Source organism: Leucoraja erinacea, chromosome 3, assembly GCF_028641065.1.
Source record: "Leucoraja erinacea ecotype New England chromosome 3, Leri_hhj_1, whole genome shotgun sequence".
In the NCBI taxonomy this organism is placed as follows: domain Eukaryota; kingdom Metazoa; phylum Chordata; class Chondrichthyes; order Rajiformes; family Rajidae; genus Leucoraja; species Leucoraja erinaceus.
In genome coordinates this window covers 105,429,690-105,449,273 of record NC_073379.1, presented here as the reverse complement: position 1 = coordinate 105,449,273, position 19,584 = coordinate 105,429,690, and the positions used below count along the sequence as shown (strand labels likewise).

General features: G+C 41.7%; 1 protein-coding gene across 1 annotated transcript in view; it reads left to right on the top strand.

Moving 5' to 3' along the window:
* LOC129695907 (adhesion G-protein coupled receptor V1-like) overlaps positions 1 to 19,584 on the top strand; it is a 491,758-nt gene that overhangs the window by 174,059 nt on the left and 298,115 nt on the right. Inside the window, exons 46-51 of the mRNA XM_055633356.1 lie at positions 1,311 to 1,492; positions 1,600 to 1,746; positions 8,038 to 8,148; positions 10,780 to 11,020; positions 11,892 to 12,014; positions 14,365 to 14,587. Coding sequence (XP_055489331.1) covers positions 1,311 to 1,492; positions 1,600 to 1,746; positions 8,038 to 8,148; positions 10,780 to 11,020; positions 11,892 to 12,014; positions 14,365 to 14,587 — 1,027 coding nt within the window. The remainder of the gene's footprint in view (positions 1 to 1,310; positions 1,493 to 1,599; positions 1,747 to 8,037; positions 8,149 to 10,779; positions 11,021 to 11,891; positions 12,015 to 14,364; positions 14,588 to 19,584) is intronic.

The following is a 19,584-nucleotide window of genomic DNA, read 5'->3' as shown; positions in this document are numbered from 1 at the left end:
AGAGGCATCTGCATATCATAGTTCAAACCAGTACAGACTTTGTTTAACGGTTACATATTAAATATCCAGGTTTCCAGGGACCCAGTTATCAAAGTAGCTGGGATCCTCCTTCATTGGTTACCTAGTAACATTGCCTCTAATTATTTATTTATATTTCTAGATAGGAAAAAGAAAGAAAGAAAGAAAGAAAGAAATAAATTTGAAAAATAGGATAAACTAGCAATAATACAACTTGGGAGATAGGTCTGTAGTTCAGAGAACATAGCTATTCATCTAGTCCTGGGTTCAGACTTCAGTCTATTATTTCTAAGTGCATACTTGCATTTTGCTATAAATGGAAAAATGAAGGCAAACCATTGATCCTGTGGGACATTACTAGAATTAAAAAGAATTTGAAAAATATTTGGAACACAAATATGTAAACATTAGTCATAATATTGGTTCCACATTTCCGTGAGATAATGTGAGTTCTCATTTAACGATGTATAAGGCTTTGATTTTTAAATATCTATGGTAATCTATTAATCTATGTATCCATTTTCTGAGGCTGCGAAGTGACCAAAGAACAAGTAGGGTGATGCAGTATATTTGAAGCGTAGGAAGAGCAAAATAAATGGGAGGAAAAGGGGGTTCCAACAACATCTGTGGAATATTAAAACCAATGATTGGAGCCCAATGGTGATGCTGGTTGGGAGAACCCATTGGAGGTTAACATTTATCTTGCCAATGGTTCCAGCAGAGGGAGTAAAGGTTCACCAGATTGATGTTTGTAACAGTGAATTTGGATAGGCTGATGACAGAGACCTGTTGTACAAAATGTAACCAGTTCCTATATGGTCAATGGTCCAGAATGTACTTTGGCCTGTAAGCTCAGTGAGTTGAGATGGGAACTTTGATTCATATATGTTTACTGCCTTTGCTAATTGTTTTCTCTCCTCTAATCATCAGTCCAGATGCATTTCTAACCTTCATTTAGCTTAATATTGCAGAATTTTGAAGGTGGGGAGGATTGCTTTTCTTTTGCAAACATGCCTGTCTATACGCTTGCATGCAAGGAAAAATAAATTTGCATCTGAGAGGAATTGATCAGATGGCAATGGGCAGCCATTGTTCAGATGGTGAGTTGCCACCTGGACCATGGGTCTTTCTGGAGGCTGTCAGAACATTGAAACATATACTAGGAGAAGACTATATTTTCAGCAAGCCAATCAAGATACAAAGTGACAGTGAAAAGTAAATTGCTAAGGATTGTGATGTAACTTAAAATCATCATCATGTAATTAATGTCCTCATTGTCCTTATCTTTTCAGCTGGTGATATTCAAGTGTTGTCCATATTACAGAGTTTCTCCGAAACACCTGGCTCGAGGTGGTGTTTCCTGAAATTTAACCACAGCCTGTTTGGAATTTTTCTTCGAATAAACGGAAGCAATTGGAACGTGGATGCCCTGTCGACCCTTCATCGATGGCAGGGTGTATTTGTCCCAGTGCAGGTTAAAAAAAAACAAAATACTCTTGGTTCGCCTATTCTGAAATTACAACAATTCTTGAAGCCTGTGAACTGATTGTGAAATTAACATTGTCATTGTTTTTCTTGTAGAACATTGAAGCACAAAATCCCACAGGCTGCACATCCTTTGTCAGAAATGATGTATCCTATATAATCATTACTCACAGTGGAGTAACTGGATCTAAAGCATCCAACAACGACATTTACAGGTTTACATTGCAATCTGAATTAACATTGGTAATGATCTACATATAGCTTCCTGCTTTTAGTTATTAATTTGAGTGTTGCAGCGAATTAGAGTTGTTTTGACAGAATTAAATATTGGTCCATTTGAAGAAATGTATTTAATCAGTACATATATAACATGGTTTAGAGTAAAGGGCTTGTCCCACTTGCATGCAATTGCATGCGTTTGGCACGACCAAACGGAAGCGGAGGTCATGCTAAGTATGCGCATGACGTAATTTGCGTCATAGTTACCATGCAGCTGGGCAGGAGGCGGGCTGATTGAATTTGGGCGTCGCACGACGTCGGACGGGGACGTCATCGCGCAACGCCACGCCGGGCGGTGACATCATCGCGCATCGGGCAGGAGATGGGCCGACTGAATTTGGGCGTCGCACGGCATCGGGCAGTGACGTCATCACGCAACGGCACGCCGAGCGGTGACATCATCGCGCAATGCCACGCGCTAGGTGTACGCCATCAAGACGCTGCGTACGACCGCAATGCGCCTACGTGCCGACAGGCTGTTGGCGCGCGAAGATTTCGGACACTGTCAGATTTTCTGAGCCCCGTGCGTTCTCGGGACCGGCCCCGCACAACTCCGCGCTTCTACGCGGGACCGGCCCCGCGCGGCCATACGGTGCCCGTACGCCTCAAGCGACCATGTTTGGTCCTGCCAAACGCATGCAATCGCATGCAAGTGGGACAGGCCCTTCACTCAGTTTGGAGCAACTCGGCGGGTCAGGCAGCATCTCTGGAGAAAAAGGATGGGTGAGGTTTTGGGTCGGGACTTTTGTTCAAACTGAAAGTGGGAGGGGGGAGATGAAGAGCTGGGGATGAGAATAGACCAGGACTAACCAGGGCCAGCCATAATTGACCTTGGGCAGGGTGTTGCCTGGTAGGTCTATTGTTGGTCTGATCTAGAGCCACAATGTGGAGAGCTGTGGAACTGGTAAAATTACTGTGGAGGAGGAGGAAGGGGGCTAGGAGAGAGGTAATGTAGTTTATCAGATGTCATTAACCAGAATTGTGGACACCGGCAAACCAATAGCAATCAATGCTAACATTGAGATTTTGCGATCCATGTGTTACTTTTGTGGAACAATGTGCTTGTACCCTGGAGATCCCACTGCTCTACAACACTCCCTGGGCCCTGCCATTCACTTTGAAAGTATGGCCCTGTCTTCCGAAAATGCAACACCGCACACTTATCTGTTTTAAATGCCATTAGCCATTCCTCAACCCAACTGATCAAGATCCTGCTGTAAGTTTTAATAACCATCTTCACTATCTATGACACCAGCACCCTCTGCTTCCGACCATGAGGCTAATTCTCGATCCAGTCGGCTTGTCAGCTAGCTCTGGAAGGCGCTATAGGTGCATCAAATCCAGGACAAACAGACTCAGGAATAGTTGCTTTCCGAGAATTATATCTACTATAAATTCAAATTCACACATGCACTGACTACACCGCCCAACACGGACTTCCATCTGTATATATGTATATATGTATGTAGCGCCGTAGAATTTGTGCACCTATTCCACCCCCCATCTCCCTTCTGTTTTTTGTTTTTTCTGTTTCTTGTTTTTTGTGCTAAATTGTATGTATGCACTGAGTACGAGCAGCTTTCAGTTTCACTGTACATGTATAGTGACAATAAATGGCATATCTATATCTCTTCCTGGATATGTTGCGATCTAACCTTCCAGGGCTGGTGGTAGCAATGGGGAAGAAGCTGTTCTTGTGTCTGGATGACAGGGCTTTGACGCTTCTATATCTTCTCTCTGAAAGTCGAAGGATGACAGGTGTAATTTACATTATTTCCGGTTTTTCCTGATGCAACTTGAAGTTGGCTGGATGGAAGGATGTAACAAGCCTCTGACCACCGACTAGGCACTTTACCACTCGGTCTTTCAGGCCATCAGTGCAGTTTATCACTGAACACATGCAATATAAATGATGGCAATCATTTGCTAACAAGCAAAGGACACATTTTACATTTAAATGTTTAAATATCATAGTGTGTTGAATCAGAATTAGAACATACCAAAATGATTGAGATGGAAATCTGAATATTTTGGTTTTTATTTGATCGTCCTTTGTATTTTGAAATTATGATGTAAATGCTTAAAATCAGTAGTTTAGGTGTCATTGTTAATAACTGTCAGTGTGACACTTAATATATCATAAATCTTATATACAATCCAGTTAACGATTTTTAGCGTACGTTGAAGAAGGATCAACTTATGAATTGTATAAATTTAATGTTAATTTCAGTCATTTAGAAGAGCATCGAAAATGAGAGCAGAAATGACCCTTGAAGGGTCATATGTCCCTTCAAGCCTGTTCCACCATTCATCAAAATTCTGGCTGATCTCTCTCAGCCAAGTTTAATTCACTAACCTAATTTTGCTTCATTCTCTTAATGTCCAGAATATGTCTGATATTTGGAGATGCAAAGAACTGCATATGTTGGAATCTTGAGCAAAGGACAAAGTGCTGGAGGAACTCAGTGGCTCAGCAACTTCTGTGGTGGAACTAAACAGGCAGCATTTTGGGTCGGGACCTGTGCTGGTTCGAAGGGTCAAATGACCTACTCATGTACCTATTGTATATTGACCTTCAGAAGAGTCTGAAGATGGATCCCAACAAAACATCTTGCCCATTTCCTCCTCAGATGTTACCTGACATGCTAAGTTCCTCCAGCACTTTCTATTGACTCCTGTTTATTGAATTAATTAAATGATTCAGTCTCCAAAGCCCTCTTGAAAAAAAAATCCTTATCTCGGTCCTAAACAGCCAACTTATTCTGAGATGGTAGACAAAAATGCTGGAGACACTCAGTGGGCGAGGCGCATTTTTCCCCAGCATTTTTCTCTACTTAACTAGTAGGGTCACGTTTACTAGTGTCCACATCATTCAAACAACTCCAAAATCCACAGAATTTTGGAAGATGTTAACAATAGCACAATAACCACCACCTGTTGAACTTGTGATATAGATAGCATTGGTCATATAGCATGTCAACAGGCCCTTCGGCCCAACTTGTTCATGCTGACCAGATGCCCGATCTACTGCTCCCATCTGTTCATCTTGGGCACATATCCCTCTAAACCTTTCTCATCCATGTACCTGTCCAAATGTATTTTAAATGTTGTTATAGTACCAGCCTCAACTACATCACTGGTAGCTTGTTCCATATACCCTCTGCGTGAGATCTCAGGATTTGTTGACCTCCAAGCTTTTTCACTTCTGTAATCACTTCTGTGGTCTCCTAATCCGAGGAAAGACATTCTTGCCATAGAGGGAGTACAGAGAAGGTTCACCAGACTGATTCCTGGGATGGCAGGACTTTCATATGAAGAAAGACTGGATCGACTCGGCTTGTATTCGCTAGAATTTAGAAGATTGAGGGGGTATCTTATAGAAACTTACAAAATTCTTAAGGGGTTGGACAGGCTAGATGCAGGAAGATTGTTCCCGATGTTGGGGAAGTCCAGAACAAGGGGTCACAGTTTAAGGATAAGGGGGAAATCTTTTAGGACCGAGATGAGAAGAACTTTTTTCACACAGAGAGTGGTGAATCTCTGTAACTCTCTGCCACAGAGGGTAGTTGAGGCCAGTTCATTGGCTATATTTAAGAGGGAGTTAGATGTGGCCCTTGTGGCTAAAGGGATCAGGGGGTATGGAGAGAAGGCAGGAACAGGATACTGAGTTGGATGATCAGCCATGATCATATTGAATGGCGGTGCAGGCTCGAAGGGCAGAATGGCCTACTCCTGCACCTATTTTCTATGTTTCTATGTAATGCTTTTTCAAAATAATACTAATTTCCTCATTTTCACTAGACCATTGGTTCTCTATTATTTCCAGCAGATTATTTTGTTTTCAATAATAGGATCTATGTTTATACTTAAGTTTGTATTTAGGTTTTATGTGCTAAATGGGGGGGGGGGGGGGGGGGATAAATATTGACAAGTTTATCTGGGGTGAAGCCTTTCAGGATAGAGATGATAATTTAGAATGTGTGGTCAAATATGAGATTTAATTTGCAGAGCTAGCCATGTTTCATAGCTTTCATCAAAATGCTGACTTAAATTCTCATAAATGGTACAATGTTTTATGTTATTATAGTATACAATGTTATTAATCTGTGATAGTCATACAGAATTGAAACAAGCCATTTGACCCAACTCATCCAATCAAATGCCCCATCCAAGTTTGTCCCTGGGTTTGGCCCATATCCTCTAAACCTTTTGTATCCATGTACTTGCCTAAATGCCTTTTAGATATTGTTTTTGTTTTTGCCTCAACTACTTTGGCAGCTTTTTTCTATTTCCCCACCACTCTCTATGTGAAAAGCTTGGCCCTAAGTTTCCTGTTAAATTGTCCCCCTCTCATCTTAAATCTATATCCTCTGGTTCTTTATTCCCCTTACCCGGGGAAAAACAGACGTTGTGCATTCCCCTCATAATTTTCTATACCTCTGCAGGAACACACTTCAAACTACTGTGCTCTAACAAATAGAATCCTAGCCTAGCCAACCTCTCCCTGTAGCTCAGATTCTTCTTCTTCTTTTGTGTCCTTATGCTATAGAGTGGCTTGCCACCGCAGCACATATCGTTGCGCTATTGTAGTGTTAAGTGCAAGGTCTGCAGTAGTACATGGATTATCCCGCAATGGGCATTGCAGTAGGTGTTGCATTGTCTGGGTCTGTGTGCCACAGTCACTAGTTGTTGTACCCTCGATGTAACCCCTCTTGTGCATTGTCACCCTTGACCGCCCAACTCCGGTGCGCAGTCGGTTGAGACATCTCTAGTTCAGACTATTGAGTCCTGGCAACATCCATGTTAATCTTCACAACACTCTTTCCAGATTATTGACATATTTCTTACAGCAGGTTGACAAAAACTGATGACAATGCTCCTCGTGCAGTCTCCCCCAAATCTTTTACAACTTTAATAGTATGGCCCAACTTCCATATTTGATTCCATGTTTTTGAAGGTCTGCTTGTCCAAAGCCACCTTGACCACCCTATTTACATGCGACGCCACTTTCAGGGAGCTATGTGCCTGTCCTCTGCTCTATAACACTATCATTGACTATGAAGGTCCTGTCCAGGTGTGACATCCCAAAATTTAACACCTTCACTCCACTGAATTAAAGTCCATAAGCCATCCCGATGTTGGGGAAGTCCAGAACAAGGGATCACACTTTAAGGATAAGGGGGAAATCTTTTAGGACCGAGATGAGAAAAACATTTTTCATACAGAGAGTGGTGAATCTCTGGAATTCTCTGCCATAGAGGGTAGTTGAGGCCAGTTCATTGGCCATATTTAAGAGGGAGTTAGATGTGGCCCTTGTGGCTAAAGGGATCAGAGGGTATGGAGAGAAGGCAGGTACAGGATACGGAGTTGGATGATCAGCCATGATCATATTGAATGGCAGTGCAGGCATGAAGGGCCGAATGGCCTACTCCTGCACCTAATTTCTATGTTTCTATTCCTTGGCTCACTTGCCCAGCTGATCGAGATTCCACTGTAGTTATCCATCTTCACTCTGTGTGATACATTTGTTTTAGTGTCATCTGCAAATTCACTCGTTTTTCATTGAAAATGTACAGTCACATCCAAATCATTGATGTAAATGACACACAACAATAGGCAAACACTGAACCCTGAGGCACACCACTGGACACAGATTTCCAATCCGAAAAACAATCTTCCAAAACCACCCTCTGTTTCCCACCATGAGGCCAATTCTGTATCCAGTCAGCTAGCTCTCAGTCAGGATCTCATGCGATCTAAACTTCCAGAGCAGCTTTCTATGCGGAACTAATCAAATGCCTTGTTGTAGACCATGTCTACACCCTTCCCTCATCAACCTGCCCAGTTGCTCTTTCAAGAAATGTAATCATATTTTGTGGGGCCCAATCTCAGATGCACAAAAGCATGCTGCCTATCCCTAATCATCCTCTGTCTTTCTATATGCATGTATGTATATCTTACTCCTTGGAATCCTCTCCAGTAACTTTCCTACCACAGATGGTAGACTTACTGATCTATTGTTTGCGGTTCTAAGACATTGACACAACAATGATCACCTTCTAACACCTCACATGAATGTAACAATGATTCCTATATCTCATCCACGACTCCTGTAATTTATTTTCCATATATATATATCCCTACGTGTCCTTGGATATATATATATATACATAATCAGGCCCAGGAGATTTATTTACCTTTATTTTCTTGAATCTCAAAGAATGATTTGTCTCTTTGCTTTGATTTTCTCCACAGATTCAGGCTTTGACTGTCCCAGAAAGCAGTGATGTAAAACACTTTACACATGAAAACCAAGACTATTTGATCATCAGCAGTCAAGTGGACACTTCTGACAGTAACTCAAAGGTTAATTCTGAGATTTTGTAATGCTATTAGATCACAATATTCATTTCAAGATATTCATTATTTGTACAATGTATTTACTTTGTGTACTAGTCATATCTCTACTATTTATTTCATTCCCCTTACATGTTTTTCCTCTACCACCTGCTAATTTTTTGTTAGGTGTCCTTGAGGCTCTTGAAAGGCGCCCATAAATAAAATGTATTATTATTATTATTAATGAAGCTAAAAAAGTGGCAATTCAATAGAACTATCTTTTACAGTTTATTCAAATACCAGAATCGGCTCAATTGTTTGTCTTCATCATTCCTCTATGACTTCTGCGCACTTTCTGTTCTTTACAATGGTGCAACTGTTTGGGTCAGTCACTGAAAGAACCCTGAAGACCCCGTCAGAACATAATGTCTGAGCCAAAGAACAGTTGAGATTTTCATGGACAATGACTAGATTCTACCCCCTTTTAGGGATAGAAGCTATAAATGTTTGAATCTAGACTAAAGGGCAGCTGCTTTCCCACAGTTATCAGGGTCTTAAATAGACCTTTTTGAATGCTTGAATTTACCAATCTATCGTTGTAGCACTAGCACAATTATTTTTCAACCAATTTGCCTGGGTAACACACAAAACATAGATTTTCACTTTATCCCTGTGTGCGTGTGACAAATAATAAACCAGTGTCAATACCCAAGCACCGTGCCCCACCCCACGTGGTTTTGGACTTGAGCATTTCACCGTTAACGTCGTTTAACCACTGCCTTCACGTCCAATGTTTCCTGCCCCCGATCTGATGTTCAATCTTAGCCAAAGTCTTCACGTTTATTGAGTTATGTCTTTGCGCCATTTGGTAGGGTAGTTGTATCTACAAGTAATATACATACATTGCAGAATTTCAGGATACCGATTGACAAATTCCTGACGAATAGGGACGGCAAATTGAATTGAATACTTGAATGGAATTGAATACATTGTCATTGTGTGACAAATCTTAGTGAAATTCTTTGCTTGCATAGCCAAGGTATGCAATAATCACCACATAAAGGGCGCTGACAACATTATAAGATATCCCGCGTCAGGTCCACCCTACGCGCCAGGCATAGTGGAATATCATTAGATTAATGCTTAAGAAGGAACTGCAGATGCTCTAAAATCGAAGGTAGAGAAAAATGCTGGAGAAACTCAGCGGGTGAGGCAGCATCTATGGAGCGAAGGAAATTCCTTCGCTCCATAGATGCTGCCTCACCCGCTGAGTTTCTCCAGTATTTTTGTCTGCACTAGATTAATGCTGTTCCTTTGTAAGTATAATAATTAACGTGGTCTTCTGATGTTGTCTAAACACGATATGAAGACAGATCGGAATATTCCAGATTTTTTTATGAATTTGAAGTATAAAATTTAAATCAAGTTTTAAACTGTACTGACCATGACTGGCTTGAAGTAATTCAGATGTTGGCACAGATGTTGCAAAATATTCTGAAATAGGCTAAAAAGACCCAAACAATATAGCCATCTGCGCTCCTTAGATGCTGATTGGAACAGCCGATTTACACTTGGATATCCTCTCAAATGTTTTATGCTTACAAGATACAAGATACAAGATACAATTTAATTGTCATTTGGACCTCTTGAGGTCCAAACGAAATGCCGTTTCTGCAGCCATACATTACAAACAAATAGACCCAAGACACAACATAATTTACATAAACATCCATCACATTGCTGTGATGGAAGGCCAAAAAAACTTATCTCTCCACTGCACTCTCCCCCCCCCCCCCCCCATGTCAGAGTCGAAGTCAAAGCCCCCGGCTGGCGATAGCGATTGTCCCGCGGCCATTAAAGCCACGCCGGGTGGTGCAAGGTCGCACACCGGGTTCTTGATGTTAGAGCCCCCGGCGTGCGCTCGCAGAGTCCCGCAGCCATTCCAAGCCGCGCGGGGCAGTGGTGTCAGGCCCCGCTCCAGGAGCTCTTCGACCCCGCAACTCGGGCGGGAGAAGTCGCCGTTGCGAGGTCCCTGAAAAGCGGTCTCCCTCCAGGGACCCATGGGCTCCCGGTGCCGCCGTCCACCAAATCTGCAGTTGCAGCCTCCGAATCTCCGGAGGTCGGGCCGCAGCAGCAGCAGCAGCAGCGCTCCTCCACCGCTCCACCCGCTCCGGACTCGGCCAGCCCCGCGACGGTGACGGTGAGTCGTCAGCACCAGAGTCCCCGGTCTCTTCCTGTTGGAGGCCGCTCCTCGTTGCAGCCCCAACGATAACGGAGACCCGACAAGAAAAGGTCGGGTCTCCCGTGCAGGGAGAGATTTAAAAGTTTCCCCCTCCCTCCCACCCCACCCCCCACCCCCCCACACACACACCCCACACAAAAAATAACAAAAACTACATAGAAACATAGACAAAAAATAATAAAAACGCTGACTGGCTGCAGAGGCCGCTGCTGACGAGAGTCGCGCCGCCTACCGGATTGAGCACAGGGTTGGATGAAATCCAGTTTATTCCTTGATTTGTTTTAAAATCTCCTCGGGTTGTATTGCACTAAAATGTAACCTTTTCATTCCACAATGGTTTTTCTCGTGGGAGTGAATGAATTCATTGAGTTCTCAGATCAGAAATCAATAATTTGTTTTAATTACTATGCACACAGATTTACAGATGGGATGGGAATGCATTTATTTTGCACCAAAACCTACCGACTCGTGGTGCTTCTGGCCTTGCTCTATTTAAACAAGGAAATCTCCTCTACCTGGCTGTTTCCCAGAACAACCAGGCATCGGTCCTCTTTCAATGGAGCGATGACCAATTCGGCAAGCCTCGGAACTTGACCTTCCATGCAGGAACGCACGTCAGCAGCATAACTGTTGGGGGTGACACCTACCTTGTCTTGGGTAACACCACCATATTTCATTCATTGATAATTGTGTTTTCAGTAGATATTAGTATTGTACCAATTTTGATCCTTTGCATTTTGGTTGGAATAGAGGCTTAGACTATTTTCCAAATGGGGAGAGAATCCAGAAATCAGAGGTGCAAAGTGACTTGGAATGCTGGTGCAGGATTCCCAAAAAGTTAATCTGCAAGTCGAATCGGTAGTAAAGAAAGCAAACTCAATGTTAGCATTTATTTCAAGAGGGCTTGTATACCAAAACAGGAATGTAATGCTGAGGGCTGGTAAGGCCACATTTGGAATATTGTGAACAATCTGAGGAAGGATGTGCTGGCTCTAATACTGTTGGGTGAAGATGTTGGGTTTAATGATATTGGAGTAGCAGATTAGAATCAGAGACAAAATTGTACCATGGCAGTTCACACTGAGATTATTATTAACATGCTACTGGTCCTCTAATGTCCTTCCAAGTATGTTACGTGCCACACTTGGTTCTGATGCTGAACCACAACCATTTGGACTACAAATGGTTCTGGTTCAGCATCAAATTGTTGTACATCCATCTTGTAGACCATGGTGGAGATAGAGACACTAAAATGAAATGCTGTGCAGGACAAACCTGGATATAAGTGGGGTCATTAAATTATTTGATGGCGGAAAGGGAAGCATGTAAAGACATCTTAAATGTTTTCTTTGGCCAATTTTGTATAAGTATAAATTTTGTTGGAAATAGTCTAAATTTGAACTGAGATTGGTTTTATTAAACCGTGTTTTTACATTATTTATTGTATTTCTTCTTCGGGTATACAGTTTACAGTACAGTGTCTGTGCACCAATGAATTAACTAAGCTCACATTTATTATGCTTCACAGGCAATGTTACTACTTGCTCTGTGTACATTTGGAAGACCGAGCAGCCCTTTTTAAAACTGGTCCAGTCTATTCCTGTTAACACTGTGAGAAACATCCATCTTTTTACACCTCCTTCTGGCTTTGGTAAGATTAAACATGCAAATCTTTATGATAAATAAATGGTGTGCAGAAAGATGAGCTCTTAAAACTTCCAATTACTTTGTATCATTTGTATGAGTGTAACTTAATTTTTAAAGATTTAAAATTAGGGCAAAGTTGATTGCTCTCTGTGCCATTTCTCATCACCAAACTCAAAGGTTAGGGTTAGACACCACTCAGGGAAGATGAAGTTAAAGTTATGGTGATACAGACACACACACCGCGATGAACAGGAAGGTTGGCGCTGTAATTAAGACGGCTATAGCACAGTGTACGGCAAGTCATTTAAAAGTGGGGGGGAGAAGGAGTGGAGACAACTTTTAAGAAGCCAGAGATACATGGCTGTGAAGCTCGGCGGACATTTAACATTACCGGTCGGTTATCCTTGGTTCTGAAAACTACTGCTTCCATTTTTTTTTTCCCCAATGTGCCAATGAAATTCACCGGTCAACACCGGCTACAACCTATGAGAACCTTCGACCTCTTGGCAACGCACCTATGGCACGAGAATTCTCGCTAATCTCCATGGCGGCTTCATTCTAGTCGCTGCTAATTTTTCTACATGTTGAAAATTTGCGGCGACCATAATGAGGCCGCGGCTAGTTCCCAGAATGCGGGAACTCCTCACGATCATGAAGGCGACTACCCGGCAACCACCCGCGAACATGTAGCGACTGTATAGTCTCCTGCAGTCACCTAAAAAGTCGCCTAAGTGGGGACATGCCCTTTAGACTGCAGTTTGCCTTTGTCGATCTGTCCAACTGCATACCATATACTTCTGCAATTGCCTCTGCAATGAATGGCACATAAACATCTATCTGTTTGATGAAATGTACAGAATCCTTCTGTGCGTTAAAATTTTTGTGCAGTTAATCTGCTAGTTATCTCAGTGGCGACATTTGGTCTTGGTTTTTATGCTGGAAAATTACTCTACAAGCTAGAGTCATCTGAAACTCACTGTCGTGGAGATTGTTGGCGCCAGAAATCTTCATTTGAAAAGGTATGGGTGAACATTAGTGTTTAAGAAGGAACTGCAGATGCTTGAAAATCCCAGGTACACAAAAATGCTGGAGAAACTCAGCGGGTGCAGCAGCATCTATGGAGCGAAGGAAATAGGCAACGTTTCGGGCCGAAACCCTTGGAAAAAGCTAAAATGTGAGATTAACCTAAAAAGGTCTTTGATAGTATGGACATAATAGGCTGAATGGTAAATTTCTCCTTTTAATCAAGTTTCTTTTTCTATAATAGTTTATGGAACATTATTGCTGTAACGCTAATATTTATATTTGGGCTCCAGTTTGTACTACACCCTGCAGGACGGCTGGTGCTGGCAATGTTTGAATTTGCCCTGCAAATATGGGTCTTACCAGTAGATGGAGACATGTGTGGGCAGAAAATCACTGGTATCATCTCTTAATTATTTTTCCCCAAATAGATGTAGGATTGTTTACTGAATAACTATTATCGGATTTGTGTACATGACTGAATAAGTTTGAACTTGTATACTGCTAGTTATATTCAGATAAAGATAAAACTATGCCAGCAAATATGATGACATTGCATATCATGGTCACTAACTTCACAATGTGATTTGAATGCATAATGTGCAAAGAATATCTGCAACAGAACTTTTGTATTGCTCCAAATATCGCTCACATTCTTTATCTGGTGGACTATTAACAAACTTTGTGCATGTTAGTGTTTGAGGTTGGTGAGAGAATAAGAACTGGGGTGTTCAGATTCATCTAAAGTTAGTAAACCATTAGTTTAGAAAGATTTGTTTCACTTAATATATATAGATTAAAAGAGGACTAAAAGGCTTTTTAATAGATATATATTCCATTAACTATTATGGAGTGAAGTCTGCCTTATGTAGTACATAATAAAAAGACTGGACAAGCTAGATGCAGGAAAAATGTTCCCAATGTTGGGCGAGTCCAGAACCAGGGGCCACACTCTTAGAATAAAGGGGAGGTCATTTAAGACTGAGGTGAGAAAAAACGTTTTCACTCGTTGTGAATTTATGGAATTCCCTGCCACAGAGGGCAGTGGAGGCCAAGTCATTGGATGGATTTAAGAGAGAGTTAGATAGAGCTCTAGGGGCTAGTGGAGTGAAGGGATATGCGGAGAAGGCAGGCACGGGTTATTGATAGGGGACGATCAACCATGATCACAATGAATGGCGGTGCTGGCTCGAAGGGCTGAATGGCCTCCTCCTGCACCTATTTTCTATGTTTCTATGTCTACAGTAATCCAAATATATGGACATATATGATGTGTTTTATTTCTGATAGGAGGATATTTTTGCAAATATTAATCGTAGAATTTCTTTCAGTTCATCTCCTGTTGAATGGTGAAAACAAGTCAAATCTCTACACATGGAACACAGTGAGCAACCAATTTACATCGGTGCTGAAACTCCCACCATCAAATCATATGGTTTCTGTCAATGCTCCTTCACGTAATGGAACCAAAACCCTCATTGCCTCAGTGGGCAGTTTACATTCCTGGATCTATGAGCTGGCTTCCGTTTCTAATGAATCAGATTTCATTCCAGGGTAAGAACTTTTGAACTACCATTTCATTTGCAGAGGGTGCCCGGTGTCAGTCCTGGATCTCTGGTGCTCTGGGGTGGTGGTGCTGTCACCATGTCTTAGTCTTTGCAAAATGGGAAGAAAGATAGAACCACTGCAGTAGTTTTGTGGGAGAAAGATAGAACCACTGCAGTAGTTTTGTGGGAGAAAGATAGAACCACTGTCGTAGTACTATCCGACATGGAATAGTCCCTTGTGTGTAGGGGGATCACTAATTTATAGATACATATACGGCATAGAAACAGTCCCTTCAGCCCAACTTGCTGATGGTGACCAACATGCCCCATCTACACTAGTCCCACCAGCCTGCATTTGGCCTCTATCCCCCAAAACCTGCCCTATCCATGTACCTGTTCAAATGTGGTCAGCAATGGTAGGGTAGGGTGTTTCTACACTGAGCTAAACAAAGTTAAAATGATCCAGAAGCATTATTCAGATGTGTAATTCTCCAAAGTACTCAAAAAGCTTTCATTAATCCAGTAGTAAGGACAAGGAGAAGAAACAGAGCCACATCAATGTACTGCACCTGTATCTCTGAAACTAAACTAAACCAAGAATCGTTCCATCCACCTAGTGCTAATTCGTGAAACAATGAACTTCGATGCAATAGATTCGGCCCGTTAGAGGTCCATTATTACAAAGGTTTACTGTACTGCATTTCTGGGTGAAGGTCTCGAGCATTAAGATATCAGAGGGTTAAAGAGGTGTTGCATTTGATGAATATGGACTAAATATTTGCTGGTGTTATCAAACCACTGAATGGTCCTCCTGTAAGCTAAGGTGTAGTAGATCTTCCAACCTACTTCATTGTGGACTTTGGACTTTTTCTCTGTAAGTGTAATATTACCATCCTGTGAAATGATGTCCTGCCCTCTGGTATTTTTCACATTGCACTATCTTTGTATTTGTGTATGGCTTGTGGTACTCGGGTCGGGTATGACTTGATTGGATAGCATGCAAACATAAGCTTTTCACTACATTTCAATACATGTGACAATAATACACCAATATCGAAAGGCATTTGCGAAAGTGCCACATAATAACTTCTAAGAAATATAAAATCCCATATATAAAATATACATTTTTGTTTGTTTGTTTTTGTTGTTTTGTTAAAAAATTGTATAAAATAATTAAAAATATTAAAAAAAAAAAAAATAAATAATAAATAAAATCCCATAGAATCAAAAGAAGAAATTAACATGAATCAGAAACTGCTTTGGGGATAGAGAAAGCAGAATTGCTGTTACTGGTTACCATTGAGTAAGATGAAGACAGTAAATGTTGACCGTGACAGATCCATGTTTTTCATGTATTGTGCAAAGTACTTGTGTTGAGGTGTACAGGCTTAATTTCAAAATTACAGACGACATCGGGGTCAAGGAAAGAGCGTTCATGTCGCGACCCCGTTTCCACCAATCTTTCCACCGCCACGCACAAGGACCACAAGAAGCGCAAGGTTGACACCATTGTATGCAGATGCCGAGAAGTGTGTTCAGCTCTGGCTGAACAACTTCTAATCGTGTGTGTGGACTTGATAAGAAGAAGAACAGATGACATCAAACAGAAAAGTACAGTAAACTACGAGGAAAATAGCGAGAGACTTTGAGATGACAGATAGAAATGGCAAACAAAGTGGCAGATGAAATTTAACATGGAAAATTATCCCTTGTGCACTGTAAATTGATTTATCACAGTAGGCAGAAGAAAGGCAATATAATATGAAGGAGTATGATTCTAAATGGGGTACAGAAATAAAAGGCACCTTTCTGTATACAAGCATTAATATTTGAAGGTGGCAGAGCAGGTTGAGAAGGAGGTAAAAAAAAAAACCCTTGATCCCGTGCTTTTAGTATGCAAATGTAAGTGAAAATACATTTTTTAGAAAAACATTGTATCCTATTCTGATCAGCACATTTTAAGGATACAAAGACCTTGGAGAGCTTGCAATGAAAGTTTACTGGAATGATTCCAGGGACAAATAGCTTGCTTTACGGGGAAAGGCTGGAGAAGCAGGGTTGTTCTCCGAAGAGAAGGGAAAGTGACCGCCTAGATTCAAGGCAGTATAGAGAAAAAAATATTGTAATAATCACAGGGTTCTCAGGGTTTAAGCAAAATAAAGCAAGGATAATATTTTTTCATGCCTTGAGTTTTGGGCTTTGGAATATATTGCGATCACGAGGGGTGGGCTGATTCAATAGAGCTTTCAAAGGGGAATTGGATAAATACTAGGGGAAAAAAACCTATTCAGAGTAGTTGGGGGAAGTGCAGGGGAGTGGTATTCTGCCACTGACGGACTGTAGGGTTATAATTCTAAGATTCAGTCAATGTCATTGGGGAGTCTGCAATCACAGTAAAATCTGATACCTCTGCTGCCTGCTGCTCTCAATTCAAGGAGAAAGAGAAAAGTCTCCCTGGGAGGGAGCGTTGGTGACATTTCTAACCTATTCTGCAAATTGAGACAGGCTGCTGATATCCTCAGCACTAGCCTGCAAAGATCGAAAGGCAATGAAATTGAGAGGCTTATTCACCTTTGTGCCAATGTCTATGTGATCTTGAGATATATCTATGGTTATAGCATATTGCAAATTTCATTCCTATTGTTTCTGAAACAGTGTCTCCAAAAGCATTGTTTCTCAGCAAGGAGCTGTTGAAAAACGACTTGAATGCATGGAGAGCACCTGCTGAGCAGCATTCACACCATCTCCTTTCCCTCTGAGTCCCTACTTAACTGGGAGGTTGTTCTCTCTGCGGGCTCTTTCTTCTTCCCTATCATATTACCTTCTCCAGAAGCCCATTCTACATACACGCACCACCCTCTGCATGAAACTTTGAGCTGGGGGAAACTGGGGAAGACCTGTACAGATGATATTATTCTTAATGTCAGCCACAGGACTCCGTGAAGACTTTGCAGATTTTGACTAATTCTCATGGCAGCAATTGCTGAGTTTCCCTCCAGCCAATTAGTAACACAGCTTGAGGGTTGAGAGCTTGTGAGTTGGTAGCGGGCTCTTCTTCTAAATGCTTGGCACTAAGTGCAATCCGACAACACTGGTGCCAACCAGTTTGGTTTGAGGAGTGATGTAATGGTGAACCCACACTGCATACTCTTCGATAAGGGGTTGGACGGGCTAGATGCAGGAAGATTGCTCCCGATGTTGGGGAAGTCCAGGACAAGGGGTCACAGCTTAAGGATAAGGGTGAAATCCTTTAAAATCGAGATGAGAAGAACTTTTTTCACACAGAGAGTGGTGAATCTCTGGAACTCTCTGCCACAGAAGTTGCGTAGTTGAGGCCAGTTCATTGGCTATATTTAAGAGGGAGTTAGATGTGGCCCTTGTGGCTAAGGGGATCAGGGGGTATGGAGAGAAGGCAGGTACAGGATACTGAGTTGGATGATCAGCCATGATCATAGTGAATGGCGGTGCAGGCTCGAAGGGCCGAATGGCCTACTCCTGCACCTAATTTCTATGTTTCTATATACCAGCAAAACACCTCATAATTTGCTAATCAATTTACTGGATAACAAAAATTAAAAACAACAGTGCGTTGGAGTAACGGTCAGGCAGCATCTGTGGAATACATGGATAAGGGAAATTTCAGATCAAAACCCACTTGCTCCAACACTTTGTGCTTCTTATTTGCAAACTAGCATCTGCAGTTCCTTGTTTCAGCCGATAGCATAAGTTGGGCTGAAAATACTTGTTTGCAACTTGAGAAGGGATGCTGATGCAACTTAGTCTTGCAGCGCCTAAAGTACACGCTATATAATCACATTTCCCACGTATGTATCCCCAAGGATTAAATTATGAGGGGAGTTGTATTGTCTGAAATTTTGATGATTAAGAGTTACTCTTCTTCCTGGTGTCCGGCCATCTTCTATGTCATGTCGTTCCGGTCGGTCAGTGGCGGTCGGTGGTTGCAGAATTGGCTACTTCACTCAGTCACTGTGGTACAGTTTCTGTCATCAGCATTGCCCCGGGATGCTCCACGTGGAGGCTTCTGCTTGCATCCCATTAAGAGTTATCATGTGAGGGCAACAGTATTGGTTACTTTTAGAATCCAGAATGAGGAATCATGGCCTGAATATTAAAACCCGTCCTTAAAGGAATAAAGTTAATGCAAGGGCAAATCATATTTGCTCTTTTCTGCAAGAGGAAATGATGCCCAGTAATTGGTAGTGATAAATTGAATTGAATTGAATACATTTTATTAGCCAAGTATGTATACATACAAGGAATTTGCCTTGGTGCTTTGCTCGCACCACTGGCACCACTGCATCGCACATGTTTTCAACGATGATCAATGAATGAATTTGGTCGCAATATACAGAAAACAATTAAGAATAAAACATTATAATTTAAACGTGAAGAAGGAAATAAAATACCAGAATAATAAGTTGTATAACGAATGTTATTAATTGGTATGGGGCAAAAATAGGTTTCTGGAGTTAGTTAGTGATCATATTCATATAGGAGCAGAATTTGGCCCATCAAGTCTACTCCGCCATTCAATCATGGCTGATCTATCTTTCCCTCTCAACCCCATTCTCCTGCCTTCTCCCCATGACACCTGACACCCGTACTAATCAAGAATCTGTCAATCCCCGCCTTACAAACATCCATTGACTTGGCCTCCACAGCTGCCTGTGGCAATGAATTTCATAGATTTGCCATCTTCTGAACAAAGCAATTTCTCCTCATCTATGATCTCTTGGACTAGCAAAATGAGTTGAGCTCCTGCGTATTCAACTCCTATCCTTTTCTTCATTATATTATTTCTTCTCCTTCCCCCCAACTCTGTCCTGCAGTTGACAGCTGGGCCTTCATCTATTTAGACTCCAATTGTAATGTTACCATCTTGAACCCAATGTCTCTTTCCCTTCTACTCCTTTTGAGATTGTCAATTTATGATAAATAAATTTAATGACAAATTTCTTTAATTTAAAGTTCTTATCTCAGTAG